This window comes from Takifugu flavidus, chromosome 1 (assembly GCF_003711565.1).
Source record: "Takifugu flavidus isolate HTHZ2018 chromosome 1, ASM371156v2, whole genome shotgun sequence".
NCBI classification, from domain to species: Eukaryota; Metazoa; Chordata; class Actinopteri; order Tetraodontiformes; family Tetraodontidae; genus Takifugu; species Takifugu flavidus.
The window spans coordinates 16,322,075-16,345,218 of record NC_079520.1 but is presented as its reverse complement, the minus strand read 5'-3'; the positions used below and the strand labels follow the sequence as shown (position 1 = coordinate 16,345,218).

The window sequence follows — 23,144 nt, the reverse complement described above, 5'->3', positions numbered from 1 at the left end:
GTGCTGTCCACCCTTTTCTGAGGCCACTAATATGGAGCCCCTCAATATCTAGGCTGCAGTTCAAAGTCCTTTCCATGGAGGTTACAAACAGAATTGGTGGCAAAGGGCATCTGGATACTTTGTGATTTGTGGTTATTGGTGCATGAAAAAACAAGGAAGAAAACATCCCTGAGAAGCACCTATGCTTATAGATGATTTTTTTTTTTTTTTAAAGTACCCTGTCTGTTAAGATGCTGGTGATCGATAGGCAATGGCCATCCATGGGTAAATTGTCAAGAAGGGCAGTAGCAGACTGTTCCTGCTCAGGAGGCTGAGGTCTTTTGGGGTGCAGGGATCAGCCATCTTCTGTGGGATTGTCTGCTGGTCCAGGAGCATCACGGACAGGGACAGGAAGAGGATGGACAGACTGGTAACGATGGCCAGCTCTGTCCTAGGATGTCCCCTGGACTCGGTGGAGGTGGTGGGAAACGGGAGGATGATGGCTAAGCTGTCATCCATGTTGAACAACACGTGCCACCCCCTACAGGACACCCTGGCAGCACTGGGCAGCTCCTTCAGTGAGCGGCTGATCCACCCTCGCTGTGTGGAGGAGGAGGTATCGCACATCTTTCCTGCCGGCTGCTGTCAGACTGCACAACAAACATAATGCCCGCTAGCACAATCTGAATATTATATATTCTGATGTATATTGTATTCACCCTCTGTACTATGTACAGGTATACAGAGGCCAAGTATCCATTTACCTGGATCATTGTAAATATACATCCTATTCTATTCGATTTTATCTTATTTTCTCTGCATGCTCCTGCTGTTGTTTGCACTGTAAATTTCCCCGTGTGGGACAATAAAGGACCTGAATCTGAATCTGAGTCTGAATTATAGGAATCTCGCCCAGAGGTACTGTGATGTATTTAACATGGGCCAGCATTTATTTTTCAAAAGATTGAGATAATAATAGTCCATAATCATTAATTCTGGTAATGGAGAATTTTATAGTGCCACACAGAGGATACAACTGCTAGACACATATGGACTGTAAGAGGTTTTGTTGGAGTGAGAAGTTTGTTTTTTTTTCTGTGATTTAACGGATGCCATTTACGTAGTTGAGAAGCAGCAAAGAGTCTCTCACTGTCCTCTACTTTTTTTAATTAAAGGCATGAATATAAGCCTGATTATATCTTTTACACTTTCTCAGTCTCAGGAGACCAACATGAAAATCTGGCAACTGAAAAAGGTTCACAGGCTGCCAGCATTTGATAATAGTTAAATAAGATTAATTATGTCTTGTCATATGTGCTTGAATTGAATTTCTGCCCTTTTTATTTTGCCACTGAAAATTCAATTATTTTATTTACCTGAATTAAGTGATTCTCTGCCTTGTGTTTGGTGACTATGTATGTATGTATGTATGTATGTATGTATGTATGTATGTATGTATGTATGTATGTAATGTATGTATGTAGGCTGTGGGAGACGCCTCTGTGGGGAGACAGTGCAGCATATCACAGCAGGGCACAAGATGCTAGCAGGCAAGGCATACATGGAGCAGCAAAATCAGGTGGCTGGCATAGTCTACAAGAACATCTGCACTGAGTATGGACTGAAGGTCAGGGTCCAGGGTCCAGGTGGGAGACACCCCCGAAAGTGCTGGAGAACAAGCAGGCCAAGATCCTGTGGGACTTCCAGATCCAGACTGACAAGATGGTGGTGGCCAACCAGCCTGACATTGTGGTGGTGGATAAACAACAGAAACCAGTGGTGGTGATAGATGTAGCAATCCCAAGTGATAGCAACATCAGGAAGAAGGAACAAAAGAAGCTGGAGAAGTACCATGGGCTGAAGGAGAGAGGAGAGAGAGAGAATGTGGGGCATGAAGGCAACAGTGGTCCCAGTGGTGATCGGGACACTAGGGGCAGTAACACCCAAGCTGAGTAGATGGCTCCAACAGATACCAGGAACCACATCAGAGATCTCTGTCCAGAAGAGCGCAGTCCTAGGAACAGCTAAGATCCTGCACAGAACCCTCAGATTCCCAGGCCTCTGGTAGAGGACCCGAGTCTGAAGGAAGGAGGCACTGCCCAGGAGGGCGAGGAAGAGATTTTTAAAAAAATATATATATACACCAACAACATTAAGCAAATAAAATTTGGCATAACTAATGCTTTTAAAAACTGCTAATCACAGTCATAGTCTGTTAAAGTAGGTTTTGCCCTCCTTGTCCCGGACATGTCCTCTTTTTGAGACCTAAAAATGTGTCCATGTGACATTTCCAAATCCTCTGGGATTTAATCCTGCTAGACACCCAAAGGTGTTCACATTGGACGGGAGTTACCTTCTCTGTGTCGTGTAGGTTGTCCCGATCCCCTTCAGAAACTCAAGTCTGGTCACCCTCCGGTTGTCAATGGCGAAGTTTTGCCCGCCAAGCACAAGCCTTCTTTCGCTGGTGACATTTGGAGGCGTCTCCGTCGTGACTTCTAAAATTAATTTGACTCTCCGTCTTTATTTAGCGCCTCTGCTTTGGGTGTTGCGGTTCCTGTAGCCCACCTCAGAGGAAAAGTTGCGCGTTGTTTGCTCTTTCTGAGCTGATACTGCCTAAAAAAATCAACCTAATATTTCGCGGATCAGTTGGTTTGTGCACGTTTGTCTTCGCTGTCCCGGAATCTGCGTCTGTGAGTGTCCCACCTCGGCGACAATGGACGGGTGAGACTGAGCCGCATCACAGAATGCGTTTGCTTGAGCGAAACATTGCGGCCTGATTTCGTTCAATGCTGGGAGGGTTGATTTCAGCTCTGCTCAAAGGCTTGTTTTAATAACTTGTTAATTTTTGAAACATTGTGCAGAACAGCAAGCAGCCATTACTGAATATTATTGCTGAATTCTGAAGATTATGATCTCTTGGGCCACCGTACTGGTTTACTGAATGCTGTCGGTGGTGGTAATTTGCATTGTTAAAGGCTTGTGGATAATCCCAGTTACCATGTGATGTTGGGTGTACACGTTTGTGAAACTTTCTGAAGAGGAATCTCAGGACAGTAAAGTATGGAGATGGCAACCAGTGTCGTAAGATTATGATCACTTTTCCTTAAAGTGACATTTGAAGAGACTTCATTGAGGATTTCTCTTAGATTACCCAGTTTGAGTTTGGTTCAGGATGATGCTTTAAATTGGTATGAGTTTACAGAGAGTCCTGACTTATCTGTGCAGACCTGCTACTCTGGAGCATTATAAGGCGGCTATGGTGCTCAGTGGGGCTGGCGATGCTCTTGGATACAGAAACAAACTGTGGGAGTACAATGAGTCTGGACCTGCTATCCATCAGGTTAGTAAAGGATCAGTAGATAAATACAGCTAACAAATAATAACAATATAGTACAAAACACATATTCAAACATTTACTATACTATTAAGAGAGAACAATACAATATCCAAACATTGCAACAGGCCTGTCTATCAGTGTTGGCAGATATAAGTGTTGATAAGCCACATATTCAATTTTTTGGTGAAGGCCTTGAATGTTGTGAGCACTTTAACCTCCTCTGGTGCTGAGTTCTACTCACTAGCACTCCTCACTGACCAAGCCGACTTACTGAAAGTGCTCCTGCACAGAGGAATGTAACAGTCACCTCTTACGGAGCCTCGAGTGAGCCACTCAGAGGAGTTTCTTTGGATGATGAACTCTGCAAGAGGATCTGGAGCCAAATCATGTTGTATTTTATAAATCAAATTTAAATCTGCAAATTTAAATCTTTAAACTGTCCTAGTTTAAAAGTCTGCATTTTTAAAAGAATTGCAGTGATGATAGCGCCTAGGTTTTTTTAAATCCATAACTTTAATTACTTGTTTGTACAAGATTTCCAATGGTTTTTTTGCACTCTGACCAGCCTGGGACCAACTAATGAGGCAATAGCTGAAGTGGCTAAGCTCATTGAATGCGAGTACATTTTTGCGGCTTCAGTTAACATTTCCGTTCGAATTGCACGAAAATTTGCAAGCGTTAGCTTTATTTTTTTCCACACAATTTGTGAATATGGGCTTTAGAGGAAAGCTCTTCACATCATGACAATTATGACTTGTCTCTTAGGAGGTTAAGGAGCTTGGTGGCTTGAGGAACATCAGTGTCGAACTTCCTCACTGGCCTGTAAGTGACGACACAGTTCTGCATTTGGCAACGGCTGAAGGCCTTGCAACAGGTGAGGTCAAAATGAAAGAGGACCCATTCAATCTCTCCCATTTGGTTCTTTGCTCATTTCATTTCAAGCAAGGAACATTATTGGACTGATTTGCTCATCAGAGCCCCCCAACAGACACCCAGGGTAAACCAAATTAAGCCTTGATTTAAATCTTCTCCTTTGCTCTGAATGAGGGATGATGATGGCAGAATTGCTACTTGACCTTTATTGAGATTTGAACAGCAAGAGCTGTTAACAGATATGTGACATGATGTTTGGCATTTAGACAGAACTTCTCCCTTCTAGGGAAGACTGGGGAGGAGCTCCTGCATGAAGTTGCTGCTCGATATGTTGAGGGAATGAAAGACATGGACGGAAGAGCTCCGGGGCCTTCGAGTATTTGGGGTGAGAAAATTAACGTCCCTGTCACCATTTATTTAGAGCAGTTGTAGCAAAAATGGCTTTGAATTTTTTTAGGTGTCTCTCAGCTTAAGCCTGGAGAGGAAGGAGGATTCAGAGTGCCCTATAATGATCAGGGGACTGGTTGTGGAGCAGCAATGAGGTCCATGTGCATTGGTCTTAGGTAGGAGATCAGCATTAATGTTAAAAATACACTCACCGGCCACTTTATTAGGTAGACCTGTTCAATTGCTTGTTGTAATACAAAGCTAGTCAGCCAATCACATGGCGGCAACTGAATTCATGTTGGCATGTAGTCCTTGTTGATGAGAGAGGTCAAAGGAGAATGGACAAACTGGGTCCAGATGATGGAAAGGCAAAGGTAACTCTAATAACCACCCAAGGAGTGCAGAATAACATCTCTGAACACACAATGCTTCCAACCATGAAGAAAACGGGCTACAGCAGCAGCAGAAGCCAACACCATGGGCCTCACCTGTTAGCTAAGAACAGGAAAGTGAGGCTACAATTTACACAGACTCACAACTAGAGCAATAGAAGACTGGAAAAACATTGTCTGGTCAAGCAAGTCTTGGTGTAAACAAGATGAAAACATGGATCCATTCTGCCTTGTATGAACCTTTCTGGCTGCTGGTGGAGTAATGGGGTGTGTGTGTGTGTGTGTGTGTGTGTGTGTTGGGGGGAGTAATTTTCTTGGCACACTTTGGGCCCCTTGGAACCAAATGAGCACCATCTATACACTGTAGCCCACCGGAGCACTGTTGCTTTACCTTTATGACCAGTCTACTCGTCTGCTGATGGCTACTACAGCAAGATAATGCGCCCTGTTACAAGGCTCAGATCTCAATCTGGTTTCTGGAACAGGACAAGGAGTTCACTGTAGTCCACAACCACACATCCTAACCCAATAGAGCAGTGGTCACCAAAGTCTTTGGCGCCACAGAACAGCTGAATGTCAGACAGTATTTACACAGTTTGGCCTTTAAGGTGTGGCGGATGAATACAGGAAGACAAAATGATACAACTGGCATAAAAACGGTTGTATTATCTAAATACAACAATAAACATGAATCCACTGTATACTCATATGGAACTTTATTAGCAGTTTCCACATAACATAACCCAAGTGACATCATCTGTGCCTGCTGTGCAGCGGTTGATCATCTTGCGGACGTGCTGGATTCACCTGGTTTGTTGACAAATGTGTCACGGATCGCGGACCTTCTGTGGTTGGAAATAGTGCTCAAACTCTTTTGAAAGCAAGGACAGGTGATCCTTGGAGAGCCGTTGGCTGCATATTATGCAGATGCGTAGGAATCACCTGTCATGATAAATCCATATTTTAGACAGGAGCCTTGCTATTGTCTTTATTGGATGTCGTAGGCTCTTTTTTTGTCTCCTCCCTTTGTAAGGACACTTTCCAAAGACATTTGTTTTTGGAACAAAGCAGTAACACAATACGTGACCAAGAAAAGAGTCTTGACTTAGGTCAAGCGTGACTCATAGATGGACGTAACGGAGAGACTCTATGGTTCAAAATAAGATGATACATGCAAATAATGTGATTCACTCTTTCTTCGTGATCCGGTCCCGAATGTCTGTGGTCCAGGGGTTGAGGACCACTGCTATAGAGCACCTTTGGGATACGGTGGAACACATTTGCTTCTTAAATGTGCAGCCAACAAATCTGCAGCAACTGTGTGAAGCTACCATGTCAGTATGGAGCAAAATATCTGAGGACTGTTTCCAACACATTGGTGAAAGTATGCCATGAAGAGTTCAGGGTTTTTTTAAGTTACAAGGATTCCAACCTTTTACTAACAAGTAAAGATATCTTATAAAGTGGCTGTGGAGTGTTTGTGTCACTTTGTCTTTGTTGTTCAGGGTTCAATGTACAATTACCTAATGTCCACAACTTAATTGCAAAGATTTGATGTATAAAAAAAAAAAAGATTTCCCAAAACAAATCATTTTTAAAGATATCCAAAACCAGACCAGTTGTTGTCATTGGTGGCGGTTGCCGTGGAGACTGGCAGAATGACCCATCCTCACCCCACTGGTTTCCTGGGTGCAGTGGCATCAGCTCTTTTTACTGCATACGCTGTCCAGAGGCGGCCAGTGACCACATGGGGCTTGGGCCTGATCAAGGAGGCCCTCCCGGTGGCTCAGAACTTTGTTCAAGGTCGAGGCTTCGCTGTGGCTGAGACGGAGAGAGACTGGGGCTACTTTGGTGATAAGTGGCAGTGGTAAGAGTGGCTCTGTCCATTTAAATTAAATAACATTTTATTCTCTGGGTTAATCCATAATGTCAGTTGACTTGAAAAAATGGTATCAGGTGTCACATGTGTTCTGGTAAGAGGATGTGGCCTTCTTGTTCTTTATGTCCACAGGTACCTCAATCTAAGAGGGATTTCTAATGGGAGAGGGCCAGTGATTTGGCCTGCGAATTATGGTCCAGCTGAGAGAGATCAGGTCTACAAGACCTTTAGTCTGTCAGGTTGGGCTGGACGCAGTGGCCATGATGCCCCCATGATCGCTTTGGATGCCCTGTTGGGGGCAGGCTCAGACTGGGAGGAGTTGATGAGCAGAGCAGCCTTTCATGGAGGTAATGAAATGACCAAGTAAAATAATGAAGTGGTTCCTCTTGAGCGTTTAAAGGGTTTGTAGGTTGTTTAATCTATGTCTCACAACATATAACATGTTTTTAGCATCTTGTAGTTGCTGACTCAACTAACTTCCTTTCAGATCATATCACACGTAAAATGAGAGCATCCATGTCCCAGTTCCAAGTGGCTTTTTTAAAATCAGTGATGGAAAGTGAACAGCATGTGTTAAGGAATATACACTGCTCAAAAAAATTAGAGGAACACTTCGAAAACACATTAGATCTAAACGGGGGGGGCGTGATCTTGAATATTTTTCCTGATTAAAAAGTAGGTGATGTATTAGTAACAAAATGATGCCACATAATTTGATAGAAATGAAAATGATCACCCTATAGAGGGGGGAAATCAAAGACACCCCAAAAATGAAAGTGAAAGAATGATGCAGTAGACGGGTCCATTTTGCCAAAATGTCATTGTAGCAACTCAAAATGATTCTCAGTAGTTTGTGTGGCCCCCACCTGCTTGTACGCATGCTTGACAACGTCGGAGCTCCTAATGAGATGACGAATGGTGTCCTGGGGGATCTCCTCCCAGATCTGGACCAGGGCATCACTGAGCTCCTGGACAGTCTGAGGATCAACCTGGTGGCGCCGGATGGACCTAAACATAATGTCCCAGAGGTGTTCTGTTGGGTTTAGGTCAGGTGAACGTGGGGGCCAGTCAATGGTATCAATTCCTTCATCCTCCAGGACCTGCCTGCATACTCCAGCCACATGAGGTCGGGCATTGTCGTGGACCAGGAGGAACCCAGGTCCCACTGCACCAGCATCACTGACCCACCACCAAACCGGTCATGCTGAATGATGTTGCAGGCAGCATAACGTTCTCCACGGCATCTCCAGAACCTTTCACGTCTGTCTCATGTGCTCAGGTTGAACCTGCTCTCATCGGTGAAGAGCACAGGGCACCAGTTGCATATTTGCCAATTCTGGTGGTCTATGGCAAATGCCAGTCGAGCTCTATGGTGCCGGGCAGTGAGCACAGGCCCACTACAGGATGTCGGGCCCTCAGGCCACCCTCATGGAGCCTGTTTCTGATGGTTTGGTCAGAAACATTCACACCAGTGGCCTGCTGGAGGTCACTCTGTAGGGCTCTGGCAGTGCTCATCCTGTTCCTTCTTGCTCAAAGGAGCAGATACTGATCCTGCTGAGGGTCTGAGGACCTTCTAGGGCCCTGTCCAGCTCTCCTGGAGTAACTAAAGGTCTCCTGGAATCTCCTCCATGCTCTTGAGACTGTGCTGGGAGACACAGCAAACCTTCTTGCAACGGCACGTATTGATGTGCCATCCTGGAGGAGTTGGACTACTTGTGCAACCTCTGTAGCGACCAGGTACCGCACCATGCTATCAACACAGATGTTGATCCAAGCCAAATGAATAACTACAGCAGTAGAAAGTCACTCAGTAAAAGATCAGCCAAAAGAGATGAGGAGGGAAAAAAAGGCAACCTGGAAAGCCCTTCCTGTTTTGGGGGCGTCTCATTGTTGCCCCTCTGATGCTCCTGGTGTTGATTTCATTAACAACAAAGCAGCAGAAACTGATTAACAACCCCCTCTGCTACTTAACTGACAAGATCAATATCCCAGAAGTTTGACTGATAGGTTGTTATACTAAAGTGTTCCTCTAATTGTTTTGAGCAGTGTACATTTATATCAACTCCTCCACCGTATTCAGCGAGAAACGTGTAAATGACGTGACCCAGAGAAACTAATGAAGGATATGAACCCGTCAGTCATTCATTAATATTTAAGCAAAATAATAAATGCTAGCATTCTCATTTCCAGTGAGGGTGAGAAGACAAAAACAAAGCAAGGATCAAAGGTTCAAAACAGGCAACTGAGGCCTGAAGAGCCAGTGCTGCTCTTCTACAGGTCGCCTCCTGTGAGATTACACTAAAAATGCTTCTAATGGCCATCAGTAGTGGCAAACATTTTAATGGAGACTTTCTACTTTATGCAGTTCTTTATTAAATTCTGTAGCAGATATAAAAGCGCCATCTGATATCTGACATGATCAAGGACACAGGTTTAAGGCTGAGCAGTTCCACCTCTTTGTCTTCCTAATGTTGGCTTCATCTCCACCTTCTGTTTAGGGGACAGTGACAGTACAGCTGTAATTGCTTGCTGCTTATGGGGTCTCCTCTATGGCTTCCAAGGGGTCCCTGAAGGCAACTATTCCAAGCTGGAGTACCGGACTCGATTGGAGAAGAGTGCAGAACAACTGTACGCTCTGTCGCACTGAGAGAGCTGCCAGTTACATCAACAGACTGGCCATTCTGGGAGAAATCTAGAAAGATCCTTATTTAGAGGTAGTTGTAGCTCCTAGTATGTAGGAAAAACTGTCCCACCAACCCAGAGAACCCTTTCACATCACGTACTCACATTAGCACTCTAATTAGTGTTTAGAAAGGTCCCCCTAGTGAAAACTTTTAAGTTTCCTTTCGACTTAACTGCTTAGGGATAATAAATCCTAGCTAATAAAGCTGGGATAGTGGAAATTTGAAAGTTCTACCCAACATGGTCGGCAATCCTTAAATTAACTGTGCTATTATTATCTGAAAGAATTAATTCCTGCATCATTAGGAGGAAGAACACGTCAATGCTGTACACAGTAAAGCACAAGAAACAATAAATTAAGCAAACAAAATGTGTAGTTGAGTTGAAAACTTTATTTTTTTTGAACATTATTTTTTTTTTTTTATCTTGTCCTTTTTATTAGTTTTCCTACAGAAGGGAGGTGGGGCAAGGGGGTAGTTTTACCTACAGGATTGAGTTTTCTTTTCTTTTTTTTAAAAATTGCTAAAAACTTTTCCTCCTTTTCAAATCACTCATTTCATGCCATAATCATGTATTCCAGCAACAGTCTGTTTCCCATTTGTGTCAAGATATTTCCAAACCCCAGCACAGCTAAAAACAGGGGAAATAAAGTCTGTTTTTCTTCCCTGCCTGTTCCTCTCTGACTGCTCCACCCAGCAAGGGGCCCCGTGTGTGTGTGCAAAGGGCCAAAGTTAGAGAGAATAATAGGATGTCAGCAGGGGTCACTCAGTGCAGCTGCCATCTGCCACCTTCATCATTAGGATTACAAAGGTCCTTCTGGTCTGAGGTTGACACTGAGGTCTGTAGCAATAACAAATTACAGCCAAAGCATAAGGTGCTGTGAGACTTGGTGTCTTCTCTGCATATTCCTGACAGTTGTTTTTAGTATTGGAAATCTGGCCTCACAACCAGCAGGCAGTGGGAATGCTGGGACTCAATCCTGGGCGCAGTTTGGAAGTAAGAGTGAAGGGAGTAGTTGCAATTTAGTTTCCAGGTGGATGGAAGGATGCAGGGTGGGTTTGCACCTGCATGGCTGTGGAAAGTCAAGATTTAATATAAGAACATCCCACTACATCTGGTATAGTCACCGTAATGCCAGAGTATGTTTTATACCTTGTGGATGTCCTATGTAAAAGTGTTGGTGTGCCCCTTGCTGGGGCCCATGTTGGGGGTGCTGGGGCACTGAGCCTGGACCCTGCTGAGGTGGTGCCTGCAACATTACTATCTGAGGCTGACCGTGGCCGCCTGAGTGATGGGGACCTGGCATGGCTCCAGCTACATGGGCCTAGTCAAGAAGAAAAGCGCTCGATTGATAACTGGCACTCATTTTTGTTAAATGTCAAACGGGAACAGACGCAACATTGTGCTTCCGTACCTGTGCTAGCTGACCCAAGGGATATGTTGGTGGGATTCCCTGGTGGCCATGGATGCTGTAGCCCTGAATGGGGTAAGAGCCTTGTGGAGACGTGTGGCCTGGTGGCATGTTGGGTGGGGTGGGTGCTGACAGGGGTCCTGAGTGGTACAAAGACTGCGGCTGTGGGCCTGACTGGGCATTCTGAAAAGAAAAGGCACAGGGTTAAAATGTTAGGGCAAGTCTGTCCCAGTGAAAAGTTGCTGAAAGTTACAAAAACAGTTTTCCCTGTTTATCATCGGGACCTCGTCCCACAGGACCACCGCTCACCTGTCCAGGGCTGGGAGCTGCATGTTGGGGAGGTGGCTGATTTCCTGTCGGGGTACTGGAAGGCTGGGGCTGATGAACTGCCCCTGAGTGGTGGGAGAAGGACTGTGGAGCTACAGGAGATTTTTTAAAAGAGAATTAAAAACATTAATATTGGATTTTGCCATTTAATATAATTTTACAGATATCTGACTGAAGATTAAACTCCACTGTACCGTAGATTCCCTGCTGGGGTCCCTGAGGAGCATCCCCTTGTGCAGGGAACTGAGCACCGCCTGGAGGTCCCAGGGCTTGTGGATGAGGGCCCCCGCCTTGGCCTATCATTCTGGCTCCACCCTGCAGCATGGGGTACATTGGCTAGAAGGGGGAGAGGAGAAGAGCCAATAAAACCAAATATGTATCACTCCCTCCGTTAGCTTTGTCAATTCTGATCCTTTCTGCTACGATTGATAATCTCCCCTCACACACAGCAGCATTGTTAAATCTCTATCACACTCCCTCCCTGGGCTTAGTTAAAGCCTGGGTCCCTTTCTCTCCCCCCACTCATCGCTGCCAGTCAGTCAGTCCTGGCTCACCACTGGAATTAATGACTGCTGGAACTTCCTTCATTTTGTTTTAAGTTCCAAAAAGGCTTTAAGTGGTTTAACATTCTGCAGCCCAAGGACCATTTAAGTCATCTTTATTCTCCCCATCATTCCTGGGATGAGGCAGCCTGCTCTGGCTCACAGTGAAATTCTGTTTGGCTGAATCCTCCACAGCTCAATGCTCTGCTGCACACACGGCTTTGGCTTCTCCATTCACCTCCCCACTAAAGCAGGTCAATGCTTGGGAATTCTGCTCGCTAATGTAAGAAACAGTAAATCACTCTGTCCAAATCTCAACATTACACACATCTGCTCTAATTTGCACTCTACCCTTTTAAATTATTGATCTCAAAGGTGCTGATAATTGTTGTAAAAACTAGACCAAAAAACCTTTGCATTCTATTTGGTTAGAATTAATTGTATTCTCATACAACTGAAAGCTTAAGTGACCATTAAAAATGTCCATTTTAATAGTTATTTCTGTATAAGGCTCCAACCTGTCCGGGGTAGGGTGTCATGGCCTGGAGGACCTGCTGCTGGCCATACTGCTGTGGGTTGTATTGAAGGTAGGACTGAGCATATGGTGATGCTACAAGAGGAGCACCAGCAGCTGATGCTGCAGCTTGCAACATTGGGGGAGCTGCAGTTCCATGATCAGAGCGTTGAGCTACTACTGAGCCTAAGCAGATGAAAATAATTGACAAGACAAAACAAAATGTTTTCAGTAAATCCAGTTTCAACAAAAGACTCAACAGTAAAGAGATTGACGATGCATTTACCTTTGGTCCTCGGGTACTTCCCCTGGTTTATTGTTGACATAGTGTACTGATACATCGGTGGGGGCTGAAGAGATTGTGAAACAAAAATCAGACAGTTGATAGAAAATGAATTGGTCTTCATCTTGTTCAGTGATCAATGATTTCCACTTTTTAACTTCAGCTTTTTGCACTCACTGTTTAGAGAGGCACAGCGGTCTGATTAGTTCAACACTTAACATCAGACGCATTTCCACTGCGGAACCTTTGGGGGTATTTTACAGTTCTGGGGCCATGGGTGTGTCTCCACTGCAGGAATGTCCCCCAACAACCATTTTCAGGAACATTTACAGAAGTCCCACAAAGTAGGAATGCAACAATCGACTGTCTTGTTTTGAATTTGATGAATATCATAACAACACACGTCATTCTGTCTTTTCAGCAATACGACCCCTTTTTCAGTCGACCTACGTCAATAACTGGCATCAGGTGCCAGACCAGCATTTTGAACATCAAGAAGATGGAGTGTGGTACAGCTTTGAGCATCTTGTATGTAACGTATGTGTTAGTGTGCAGATAATGTGTACGCTATCACTCATTGCCTTCTTTTGCGACTGGCTTTCTTGGCATCAACGATCTTTCTTGGCTTGGGGCTTGTGGCGCATGCACACATGCAGTGTTGAGTTTAGCTCCGATTAAAGTGTATACATGAGTAAAGTACATGAGTAAAGTAGAGACACAACCATTGAGAGAGCCAGGTGAGAGGAACAGTTCCTAAAGAGTTCCTGCATCCAGTATTTACCAGGAACTCCCGCAGTGAAAACGCATCGAAAGTTTTTTGGTGCATGTACCTGGACAGAATGAATCTGTGACACATAGGACAGATAGGGAGCATTGTAGAGAGGCCCCTGCCCCCCGGGGTGCTGAAGAACCACAGGGCTTGGGGGTGTAGGTCGAGGTGGGGTGGGCGCAGTGTTGGGTTTAGGCTATAGAAAAATCAGGAAAATTATGAGTAAGATTCAATATTTGAAGGACATTTTGGGAGGTAGGATGAAGATACAGTCTTACCATAGGCATTTGAGGTTTGATAGGGTTAAACTCTTTAGCATTCGGGTTTAAGGTAGATTTCTTCACTTGGCTAGGTGTAAAAACAGAAAACAGTGTTTACTAATGGCACAGGTTTGGGATAATAACCACTTTCTAATATTGCTATTATGTTTCAAACTCACTCTGCTACACCCTCTGTTGTTTCAGATCTGACGTCCTCGCTTCCTGGGGTTCTTGCTGGCTGTGGAGCAGCTGGAGAATGTCTGTCTGAAACGGGTGTTGATATGGCAGCTGTAGGTGTCGCGGCAGTGTCTTTGTTGGGGTCGTCCACGGGGGACGGGGATGGCTGAATTTGGGGCAGGGAGGGACTAGTCGCAGGAGGCTGAGGTCTGGTCTCTGAAGCAGGTTGAGCTTCTGATGGTGATGGTTTGCCTGCACTGGCCTGTGGAACCTCAGTGTTGGAAGGTGGGGTGGCTGTGGCTGGAGAACTGGGAGAACTCGAGCTGCCTGCGCTTGGTTGAAGCTGGAAAAACAGGATTTTTTTTAAAGGGGGGTGTTTATATTTAAAACATTATTGATCTCACCAAAATTCACTTTGAACAAATGATTTTCAGGTCATGATCTAATAAAATAATTCAGATTGATAAAATGCTCTAATTTCATGCTAGTTAGACCCCTTGATTCTTACCCTAAACTCCTTTCCAAATTTCCGCAGCTCCTCAATACGAAACCTTTGCTCAACTGAAGGAACTGATGGAGAGAGGTTGACACAAGAATTAATGAAAGCAGATGAGTGTGAATAGCAGAGTGTTCAATGGTTAAGTCCACAAAGAAACAGAAGCCAGTGCAACATTTTCTCTTTTATTGTCAGGGTTAAACACCTCGAGGCTCAACATGCGTCTGCGTGGCCCCTCGCCAACATGTGCATTTTCTACGCAGTTGTGGTTTGTCATTTACGCTTCATTGAACTGTTGTCTGGAAGTTAGATTCAAACAAGCAAATAGGGACAACATTCATTACATATGTAGCCAGCCAGTCACTTTCGCTGCAACTAGGAAGTATTTAGTTAAGAAACTGCAAGCACATCAAGACATTGTTGTATAGAGAATAATGATGGGTCTATATGATGCTATATGACCAGCATCTTTGTTAGGAGTCACAGTGATGATTGTAAGCACTGTAAAGAGTCCCCGAACAACCACCCACACATGTTCTGGAGGTGCCCAAGACTGGTGAACTTTTAGTCTGTTTATTCTTAACTCTTGACAGGCATTTGAGACGATGGATTATCGTACAGCTTTGTCCACCTCATACAGTACGTGATGCCAGCGCGGGGGTTGTGAAGCATGCACACATTTGTTGTCTAGTTTAATTCTGATTAAAGCTTATATATTCCAGAAAAAATTAATTTTCAATTGCATTATTTAGTTGTCTTATTCGGACAAGAAGGACTCACACTAATGAGTATGCACTCACTTTTTTTTCCCCCAAGTGTCACACAAACATATTGTATGTCGACAGAGAAGTTAAGGTTCGCACAGAATGGATCTTTGGATTTGATAAAATGTGGGACCTATTGCTGGCCTATATTAGCAAGTCTTATTCCTAATGATGCCGCGGACAGTTGCAAAAAGTTGGAAAGAGAGGGGTAGTTTAATCATTTACTTTTGTTGTTATGATACACAACAATTTAGTTATTGCAACTACATTGGTTGTAACTGATAAAGTGCAGATGTTCTGACATAATAAGGAAACCTCGAGGGAAAAATTGTCAATTCAAAGTAAAGTCAGAACAGCAACAAACAGATTGTGTAGTTTGGCAAACCGACGACAGTTGTTGCAATTTTTGGAAGGTGTGGCAGTGCCTACACAAACCCTGTGAGCTACGCAGACGGGGAAGTGTTAACTAGGCTTTAGTTTCAGCTGTTGCCACCCACCTTTGCTGTTTTTGCCATCCTCTGTGCTGCTGGGGCTCTCTGCCGAGCGTTCTTTTGCAGCTGCACAAAGGATCTCATTCACTAGAAAGACAAAAGGAAAAATAAATAAATTCCACCACTTATAATGTCTAATAGATGTTATAAAGTGTCACGATTTAACAAGAGGGGAGATGTTGGTGAATACCATCAACTGGGAACAGCGGGGCAGGGCCAGATGTCTTTTGAGTTGGCAGGGACACAGATGATGTATCTAAATATGGTGTGTCCTGGGAAGAGGCTGATTTAGGGGAGCGAGTCGCTGAGAGGATGAGACAGAGAAAAGAAGTGAGACAGCTCCCACGATTAATGCAAAGATGGCTTTGATATGAGGTGGCGGAAGGTACCTGTAGACTGAGCAAGCGAATTTGTAGCACGGACTGTTCTTGATTGTGAAGGTCTTTGGGCTTTTGGGGATGTTCTGGCAGACACTGAAAAGAATATGCAAAAAACCACCACACCGTCTTTGAAGTAAATTCAAATTTTGCAGAATGCTTTGTTCAAGCATCATAATGTAATTTTCCAAACATACCTCCATTAACAGTTCTGGCAGCTTCAGACAATGAGTGTGGAAGTGAATGCGAATGAGGGACTGAATGTCCATGTGAACTAGGTGGGCTGGATGGGGATGGTGCAGCGGTAGCAGAAGTCGGGGTAGATGCCTGTGCTCCTGGAGAGGCAGGTGTATATGGGCTTGCAGGGCCAGAGCCTGGACTTGGGCTTGGGCTTCCTTGAGGGTGATGGGGAATGTAGGCCCCACCCCTGCCTGACAGAGGGCTGTTTCTGTCTGCGGGGGAAACACCAGGCTGGGGCCCAGAGGCAGAGGGAATTGGGGGTCTGGGCGATGGAGGCGTGGAACGATAGCCTCCACTTAGACGATTGTGAGGTTGGGGCCCACCAGAACCCCTCTCTGCTCGCTCACGGTTCATCTCCCTCTGACGCTGGGGTAATGGAATGTATTTACCCTCCCTTCGAAATAACAAGATAAATCATCAGACTCATGTAATATTATACAAAACTCACTAAAATACACAAATCTGCTACCGTAAAGAAACAAACAAGATTCGGATACAATGACAGGCTATTAAAGTGCAGCAGCAGGGTTTCATGCAGTGGACGTGCACTATACAATCATTCATGAAGCTATTCAGATTCGAGAACATTTTCATATAAACAACAAATTAAACATTTTCTAAAGCCCCTTTGCCTGAAGAAGGATGTAGGCTCATGAATGCCAATGAGGCTCATGGCTCAGCACTCTCCCCCAACCTGTGCATTTGCACATATCTTTGTCTATGATGATTGTAAAAGAAGTTTTTTTTGCTGTATATGATGCATTCCGTCAACCCACAAATGTGAAAAACAAAGAAGGGAAAAAGGGAAAGGAGCTGTGTTGTAAACACACATTTTATTTTTTGTTAGGCAATAACAACACAGAAGTGCAGAAGGGACAAGTGTAGTAATGGCCTTGAAGTAGTGTGGTTGAGATAAACAAGCTGCCTCTGTTGATTTAAAGGGGCTCAACATTAAAAAGAAATGTACTGGATATTCATGGTAACACTGGACATTGAGATTTTAATCAAGATTTTCAATTGTTTTTACATGAGAAAATGCAATTTTTGCTCTCTGTAATTCAGTCAATTCATTAGTTTTGTTTTTAAATCACCTTTTATGTACCTAAATATATTATTTTCTTCTACTTATCTGGGTTATGGGGCAGCAATTTCGGACAAGTGGCTCTTCAGCTTCCTACTTCAACTCCTTTGGGCAAACACTGAGGTGTTCCAGAGCTAGAAGGGACATGTAATCCCTCCAGTGTCCTGTGTCTGCTTAAGAGTCTCCTAACAGCCAGACATCCACCAGTCTTCCTGACCATTATATTTATCAGTTACCATCCTGCTTGAACTACACTGATTTGATACCCCTCAATATGGAGCTTCAGCACATCTAGCCTAAGCGCCTCTGAAATGCCAGAGCCCCTTACCAAATTTCTAATGCTTAGCCCAGCCACCATTCAGGGAAAACTCACTGCTTGTTTTCATGATCATATTCTTTGGGTAATCTCGGTGAGAGGTGGAACATGGACAGACTAGTGAATGAAGTGCCTTGCTTTTCCGGAAACGCACCGTCTTTGGGGTTTTTTTTTTTATAAAAATGTAATCTTTCATATTTTTTATCCATGTAAATATTCTCATTAATGTGGATTTTCAATATCAGTGGTTTTACTATTAAACTATGATTTTCAAAGAAGCCAAAGCTTTCTTCCATGTAAATATCTAATGGACGCTGCCTCTCACCTGTTGCTGGCACCTGGGCTGTCTCGACCTCTCTCGCGATCTCTGTCACGGGGGCTCTCACGGCCTTTTTCACGATCACCGCTGTCCCGGACAACAGCACTGTACTTGTCTTCCTCGCTTTTGCCTTCATCATTTTCCAGATTGACCCGATGACGGTACTGGGGACTTGACTCAATCTCACTGGCTAGACGAGCAGCGCGGGCCTCCCTTTGTCGAAAGACCTCAGAGTTGCCCTTCTCCAGTGGGACACTATATCATAGGGGTGGTACAAAGAGACAAATAAGGGAAAAAAAGCTTCAAACATTTGATGAACCACAAAATACTTAATGTAATTGTGATGTGATTAATCAAAATTCAAAAACTGCATAAAAACCTGCTACAGGAAGAGTAAATACCAGCTCTGGCAAGGACAATTTGATATCAGTATACTATATATACACCATAAGTTTGGTAAGCAGCTAGGAGCCTTAATCTAAGTCAACTGTATAACTATCATCTTGTTTGGGTTAGGGTAACAAAATATAAATCCAGCCACCTTGGATTGAAGCGCTTGCAGAAAAATCTACTCATAAAATCACTTGGTAATTTCCATGAATTTTGAAAGACAAATTATTGCCTTAAACCCACCATGAATGGATAACAGATGTGTATGTAAACGCTTTGGTCCAAATTATATCGGACCTCTCCTTATCCCACCAATATATATATATATATCATTTATGATATCTCTGAAGATGTAGTACTGCACCACTAAGTCACATTAATGCCCAATAATCATATATGTAACAAGCTATTACAGCCACTATCATTTTAAATACAAGGGCAACATTGCAATCACCTCAGACGGAAACTTCCTATGTATGATTTTAATACATCTATTTTGCAGTGTTCATCACCAATACACTTCTACCAATTAGTTCTGATCAAACTAAGAGTTTGGGCTATTTAAGAACATTAGAAAATCCTATCTGTGTTATACTGATCCAGTATTTGCGACTAAAATATGCAAGCAAACAACGACACTGTACAAAATAGAAAAGTAGTGAGTTAATAGCGCCCTCTAGTGAAGAAAAAATAGTAGAGAAACAGAATATTTCTTTAAGTCTGGAAACATAGTTAACAATGTTCACAGCAAAACATGTTATTGTCTGGGGGTTTAAAATATATTGGCTGCCCAAAATATGTTAATATTGATCAAAATTCAACTGCGGCAATTAATCAATATATTAACGGTGAGCAATCATTCTTTGAAAACTTACGTGTACATGGAAAGACTAGAATCATATGTTGATGTCACCCCATATTTCACCTCATTGTAACGAAACATCTCATTGGCATCCCAGCCATTGGACTGAAAAGACAAGAAAAAGTCATTTAGAGGCTTAACAAAAGTTTAAAGCATTTACTTTCGAAACACCAAAATGTAAAAATCCTGAGTTTTCTACTTTGAGTGAAAACCTTTATAAAAAAAAAAAAAAAAAATTCACATCATACCCCATGTGCACTGACGTGTGTTCAGCAAACTCACTGTATCATTGTCCAGATCATAATTTTCCCCATTGCTGTCTCCTCCTTCCCATCTCTGCAAAATCTTCTCCTTGTGTTCTCCATTGACACGATTGGAGCCAATAGAGGTGTCTGTAAAGGAGTCTGTGGGACAGAGGGAAAAACAACAGCATTGAGAACGTTTCTGGCAAACTTTTGGCACCGTCTTTTCTTCCAGCCTCAATTTTAATGTGTTACTTCTGCTGATAACAATTCCTACATTATTTGTCAACATCAGTCAGGAAATCTTTGGCGACCTTCATGATCCATTCAGTGGTGTTAAGAGAACTATTTTATTTGTTTTAAATGCAATTTAAGACATGCCAGTGGCATAAAATAGTGAAGCTACTTCAATAAGTTGCTTAATTCCTACAGCAGAAACAACTCTCCTCAACAAAGTCTTCATTACAACTTTTGCTGTGTCTATGTCACTAACAGGTTATTTAAATGCTGTGGTCTGTACACTTTGTTCTGTTGCTAGTTCTTTTGCACTGTTTCAAGTGCAGTACTTTAAACTGCGACACAGACAACCTCTTGTCACAGAAAATAAAAATGTAGAGACATTTTGCGATGAGCCCTTAAATGGCTTTTTCCCCCAAACACTTTTCTGTCCATACAAAGCTTTCAATATACTACTTGGATATTTGTTTTACATTCTAGGTGTACAAACAGCATGTGAAGATCTTTTACGAGTTTTTTCCTGTATCGCCCAACCCCCATTATGTACAGGTATGTGCTTGTACCTCTAGTGGCAAAGTTGAGGTCAACATCTCTGCAGATCATCATCACCAGGTCTGAAGGGCTGAAAATCATGGTGTCAGTGATGTCTTCCCTCCGTGGTGGAGTAGACAATGAGCTGTCCTCCTCATTGCGTTTGTGTACAGCATCCACAGCCAACTCACACTAAATGATCATTAAAACATTGACAAAACAAATGCAGGAACGGTTGAGATAGCAAAAAAATTAAAAGACTTAAGCCACTAAAACTGTTTTCCTTGACAGAAGTTCACCAGTGGTCATAATAGTAAAACGTCTTACCCGAGAACTGAGAGTCTTAAATATGCCTTCAAAAAGGTTGCCATTCTTTACCCTGATGTCACAGGTGGAACCCTATAAGAAACAAATACACATTTGTGTATTAACTTAATTAAGTAAACGTTTATAATTGAGATTAATGCCTGGGGACTAATAAAATATAAATGGTCTCTGGGACTTTCTTTCATGATGCAAATAATTCTACCAGAAGGAAAAAAATGCAATAATTCTGGCATGGTGAACATGTTGTTGCAGTTAAACATTAAAAACAATAGCCGTCTGAGTGTTTCTAAAAAAGAAACAGTGATTAATACATAAGTCAATATTAAAGTAATTGTGATACATGTTATCTCTACCATCTACTAGTCTATACAATTCACAACAGTTATTTTTTAGTCCATTAGTGAACTGCATTTTGGTGTGAAAGGTCTACCAATAAAACACTGATTAACTTACCACAACAGCTGTAAGGAAATGAAGCATTCTAGCATTGTTGTACACGCCCTCAAACACCTGCAAAATGAGTAAATGTTGTCATTATTGTCATTATCTGGTGCTCATCCCATTGTAGCAATCAATCAATCAATCAATCTTTATTTATATAGCGTCTGTTACAATCAAAGTTGTTTCTAGGCGCTTTACAGAATCCCAGGGCCTGACCCCAAACAAGCAACAGTGGCAAGGGAAAACTCCCCTTTAATAATGAAGAGTACATTTCATAGTGCAGTCACTTTTGTTACATATTTCAGAAAAAGTCAATTGCATGACTTTAAAAATTGGTCAAGGTTATTCAATATCAGTGTGGGTATATTTTCAAGGTTTCAACGACATTACTGTACTTGTGATTGAAGTATAGTTACATTATAAATTATAGTATTTCTTGACAGCAATGCGCTCAAGATTTAAAAACCACAGGCTGCTCAGAAAAACTCACCGGAGATGACTGGAATGACGGCTTTGCAGAGGATCGATTCCTGTGAAAATCATCAAAGTTAACATATTTGTCTTCAATGTGGCTGGTTTAAAATGATTCAAACATTCCACATTATACATACACAATTTAATGTTAATCTGGTCAACAACCAAAATCTTTATAGCACTAAAAAGTGCATTATACATATTAATAATCACAATATCTACTTGTATTTATATTTAACACACATTGCCATTGCTCTTTGTGTTTAGAGAGACAGAGCTCCACTGTTTAGTTTCATATTATTTTGTTAAAAGCCACTTTAAATAGAAGCATGTTGGTACACCTCACTAAAAACGTTAAAAAAAAATCAATTATTTCGTTGCCTCTTGTAAAGGAAGGAAAGCAACACCTCTGTCATCATTATTTTATCTTGGGGTAAAAACCAAAAAAACCTCCATCAGGCAAAAGCATCTATTTGGCCGTATGCAGCTACGGCGGTATCAAGGGTAGCCCCGTCCACGGTTACAAAACAAAGACCCACACAAGTGTTCGTAAACACACGCTCATCTCCGAGATCTAAAGATACGTGATGACCTTGCGTTGGCCACGAGGCATCTCCGATTGTTTCATTCTCACATTTTTACAGGAGACGAATCCAATGACGCATTTTCGATCAACTTAACGTTTGCTCCACATTAGCGTCCCTTCGGTGTTCCTGACAGGCCAGATGAACTTTGTATTGCTTGTATGCTAATTTGATACTCGACTCTTCCACCAAACTTAGACCTGCCTCCTGTGCTAGCGCTTGACTTCGAAATTTTTGATTGGCCTCCTGAGACCGCCAATCTAACATAAAGCCATCTGATTGGCTGGGACGGAAGCACAATTTTCTCAGACACGCCCACTGAGCGTCAGCGCTTTAACCGGTAGGCCTCGAGACCCACGACAATCCTCGGACTGTCCTAATAGAAAGCAGGCTATAAACATACCTCCCGGCCGGTGTCCTGTTGCCACTGCTGACGCCGCTAACTGGGGAAGACATAGCACCGGGGCCCGAGGTTCCGTTGGATGTTTTTCTCCCGCCTGAGCCGGGTTGCTGTTGTTGTTTCAGCATTGCGAAGCACAAGGCTTAGACAATATTAAGTGGAAGTTAAATTATAAGGACTGATAGTCTTCGTAGCGAGGCTGTTTTGAGAGGGAACTATCTACAGCAATAATGCAGAGCCGGCGTAACCTCAATAACCGGCGACTGTTGCTAATCTGGCTACCGCTTGTGGCCTATGATAAAGGCAAAACAACTAACTCTATTTATGATATATAACATATGTCGTAAATATGTTCCACCTACTTGGTAGCCACGATTATTCTGTCAAATAAAATGAATAATAAAGTGACACGAGTTTCCGTGTAATTGTTTAGCAAAGACTAGCTCAGTTAGCATTAGCTTTTATCCTTAAGCTCACTTCGTGGGCTTTCCCTCCGGGATTTAATATCCTCTCACCCGTCGAGTCGCCTTTACTCCGGCACAGCTGACCTTTCCGATAGAATTTAAGATCTTACAGTTACTGTCAGTTGCCTAAAAAATTAGATTTTCCAGGTTTCTTACTGAAAACCTGCTACGGGTAGTCAACACCACCTTTCGGTAGGTTCACTTGACTCAATCCGCGCGCGGCTGACTGGTAACCGGCTCAAAGGGGGAGGGGGCGTTGACATGCGCGTGCACGTTTGACCCACAAGTGAGCGCGT

At 43.0% G+C, this 23,144-nt stretch overlaps 2 protein-coding genes across 7 annotated transcripts; one reads left to right on the top strand and one right to left on the bottom strand.

The window, feature by feature from the left end:
* Positions 1–2,382: 2,382 nt before the first annotated feature.
* LOC130522365 (ADP-ribosylhydrolase ARH1-like) lies at positions 2,383–10,195 on the top strand. The gene is made up of 8 exons (XM_057026670.1): positions 2,383–2,700; positions 3,205–3,319; positions 4,082–4,190; positions 4,476–4,574; positions 4,647–4,752; positions 6,569–6,835; positions 6,980–7,194; positions 9,346–10,195. Exons 1-8 carry the CDS (start codon positions 2,693–2,695, stop codon positions 9,492–9,494), a joined length of 1,068 nt encoding a protein of 355 aa, XP_056882650.1. The 5' UTR covers positions 2,383–2,692; the 3' UTR covers positions 9,495–10,195.
* atxn2l (ataxin 2-like) lies at positions 9,902–23,085 on the bottom strand. 6 transcript variants are annotated; one of them, XM_057026544.1, is made up of 24 exons: positions 22,900–23,085; positions 22,388–22,526; positions 21,417–21,456; positions 20,939–20,995; positions 20,486–20,557; positions 20,191–20,350; positions 19,431–19,552; positions 19,162–19,253; positions 17,903–18,151; positions 16,138–16,574; positions 15,953–16,036; positions 15,754–15,867; positions 15,570–15,650; positions 14,321–14,382; positions 13,815–14,155; positions 13,654–13,723; positions 13,437–13,571; positions 12,610–12,673; positions 12,328–12,509; positions 11,462–11,603; positions 11,250–11,359; positions 10,944–11,123; positions 10,682–10,853; positions 9,902–10,601 (listed from the first exon to the last, which is right to left on the bottom strand). In XM_057026544.1, exons 2-24 carry the CDS (start codon positions 22,510–22,512, stop codon positions 10,552–10,554), a joined length of 3,141 nt encoding a protein of 1,046 aa, XP_056882524.1. In that variant the 5' UTR covers positions 22,513–22,526; positions 22,900–23,085; the 3' UTR covers positions 9,902–10,551. The 6 variants fall into 6 exon arrangements, with proteins under 6 accessions (XP_056882524.1, XP_056882534.1, XP_056882515.1 ...); XM_057026554.1 differs by having other exon boundaries at positions 22,388–22,494; XM_057026535.1 differs by lacking the exons at positions 22,388–22,526; positions 22,900–23,085 and adding an exon at positions 22,082–22,266.
* Between the last annotated feature and the right edge of the window lie 59 nt (positions 23,086–23,144).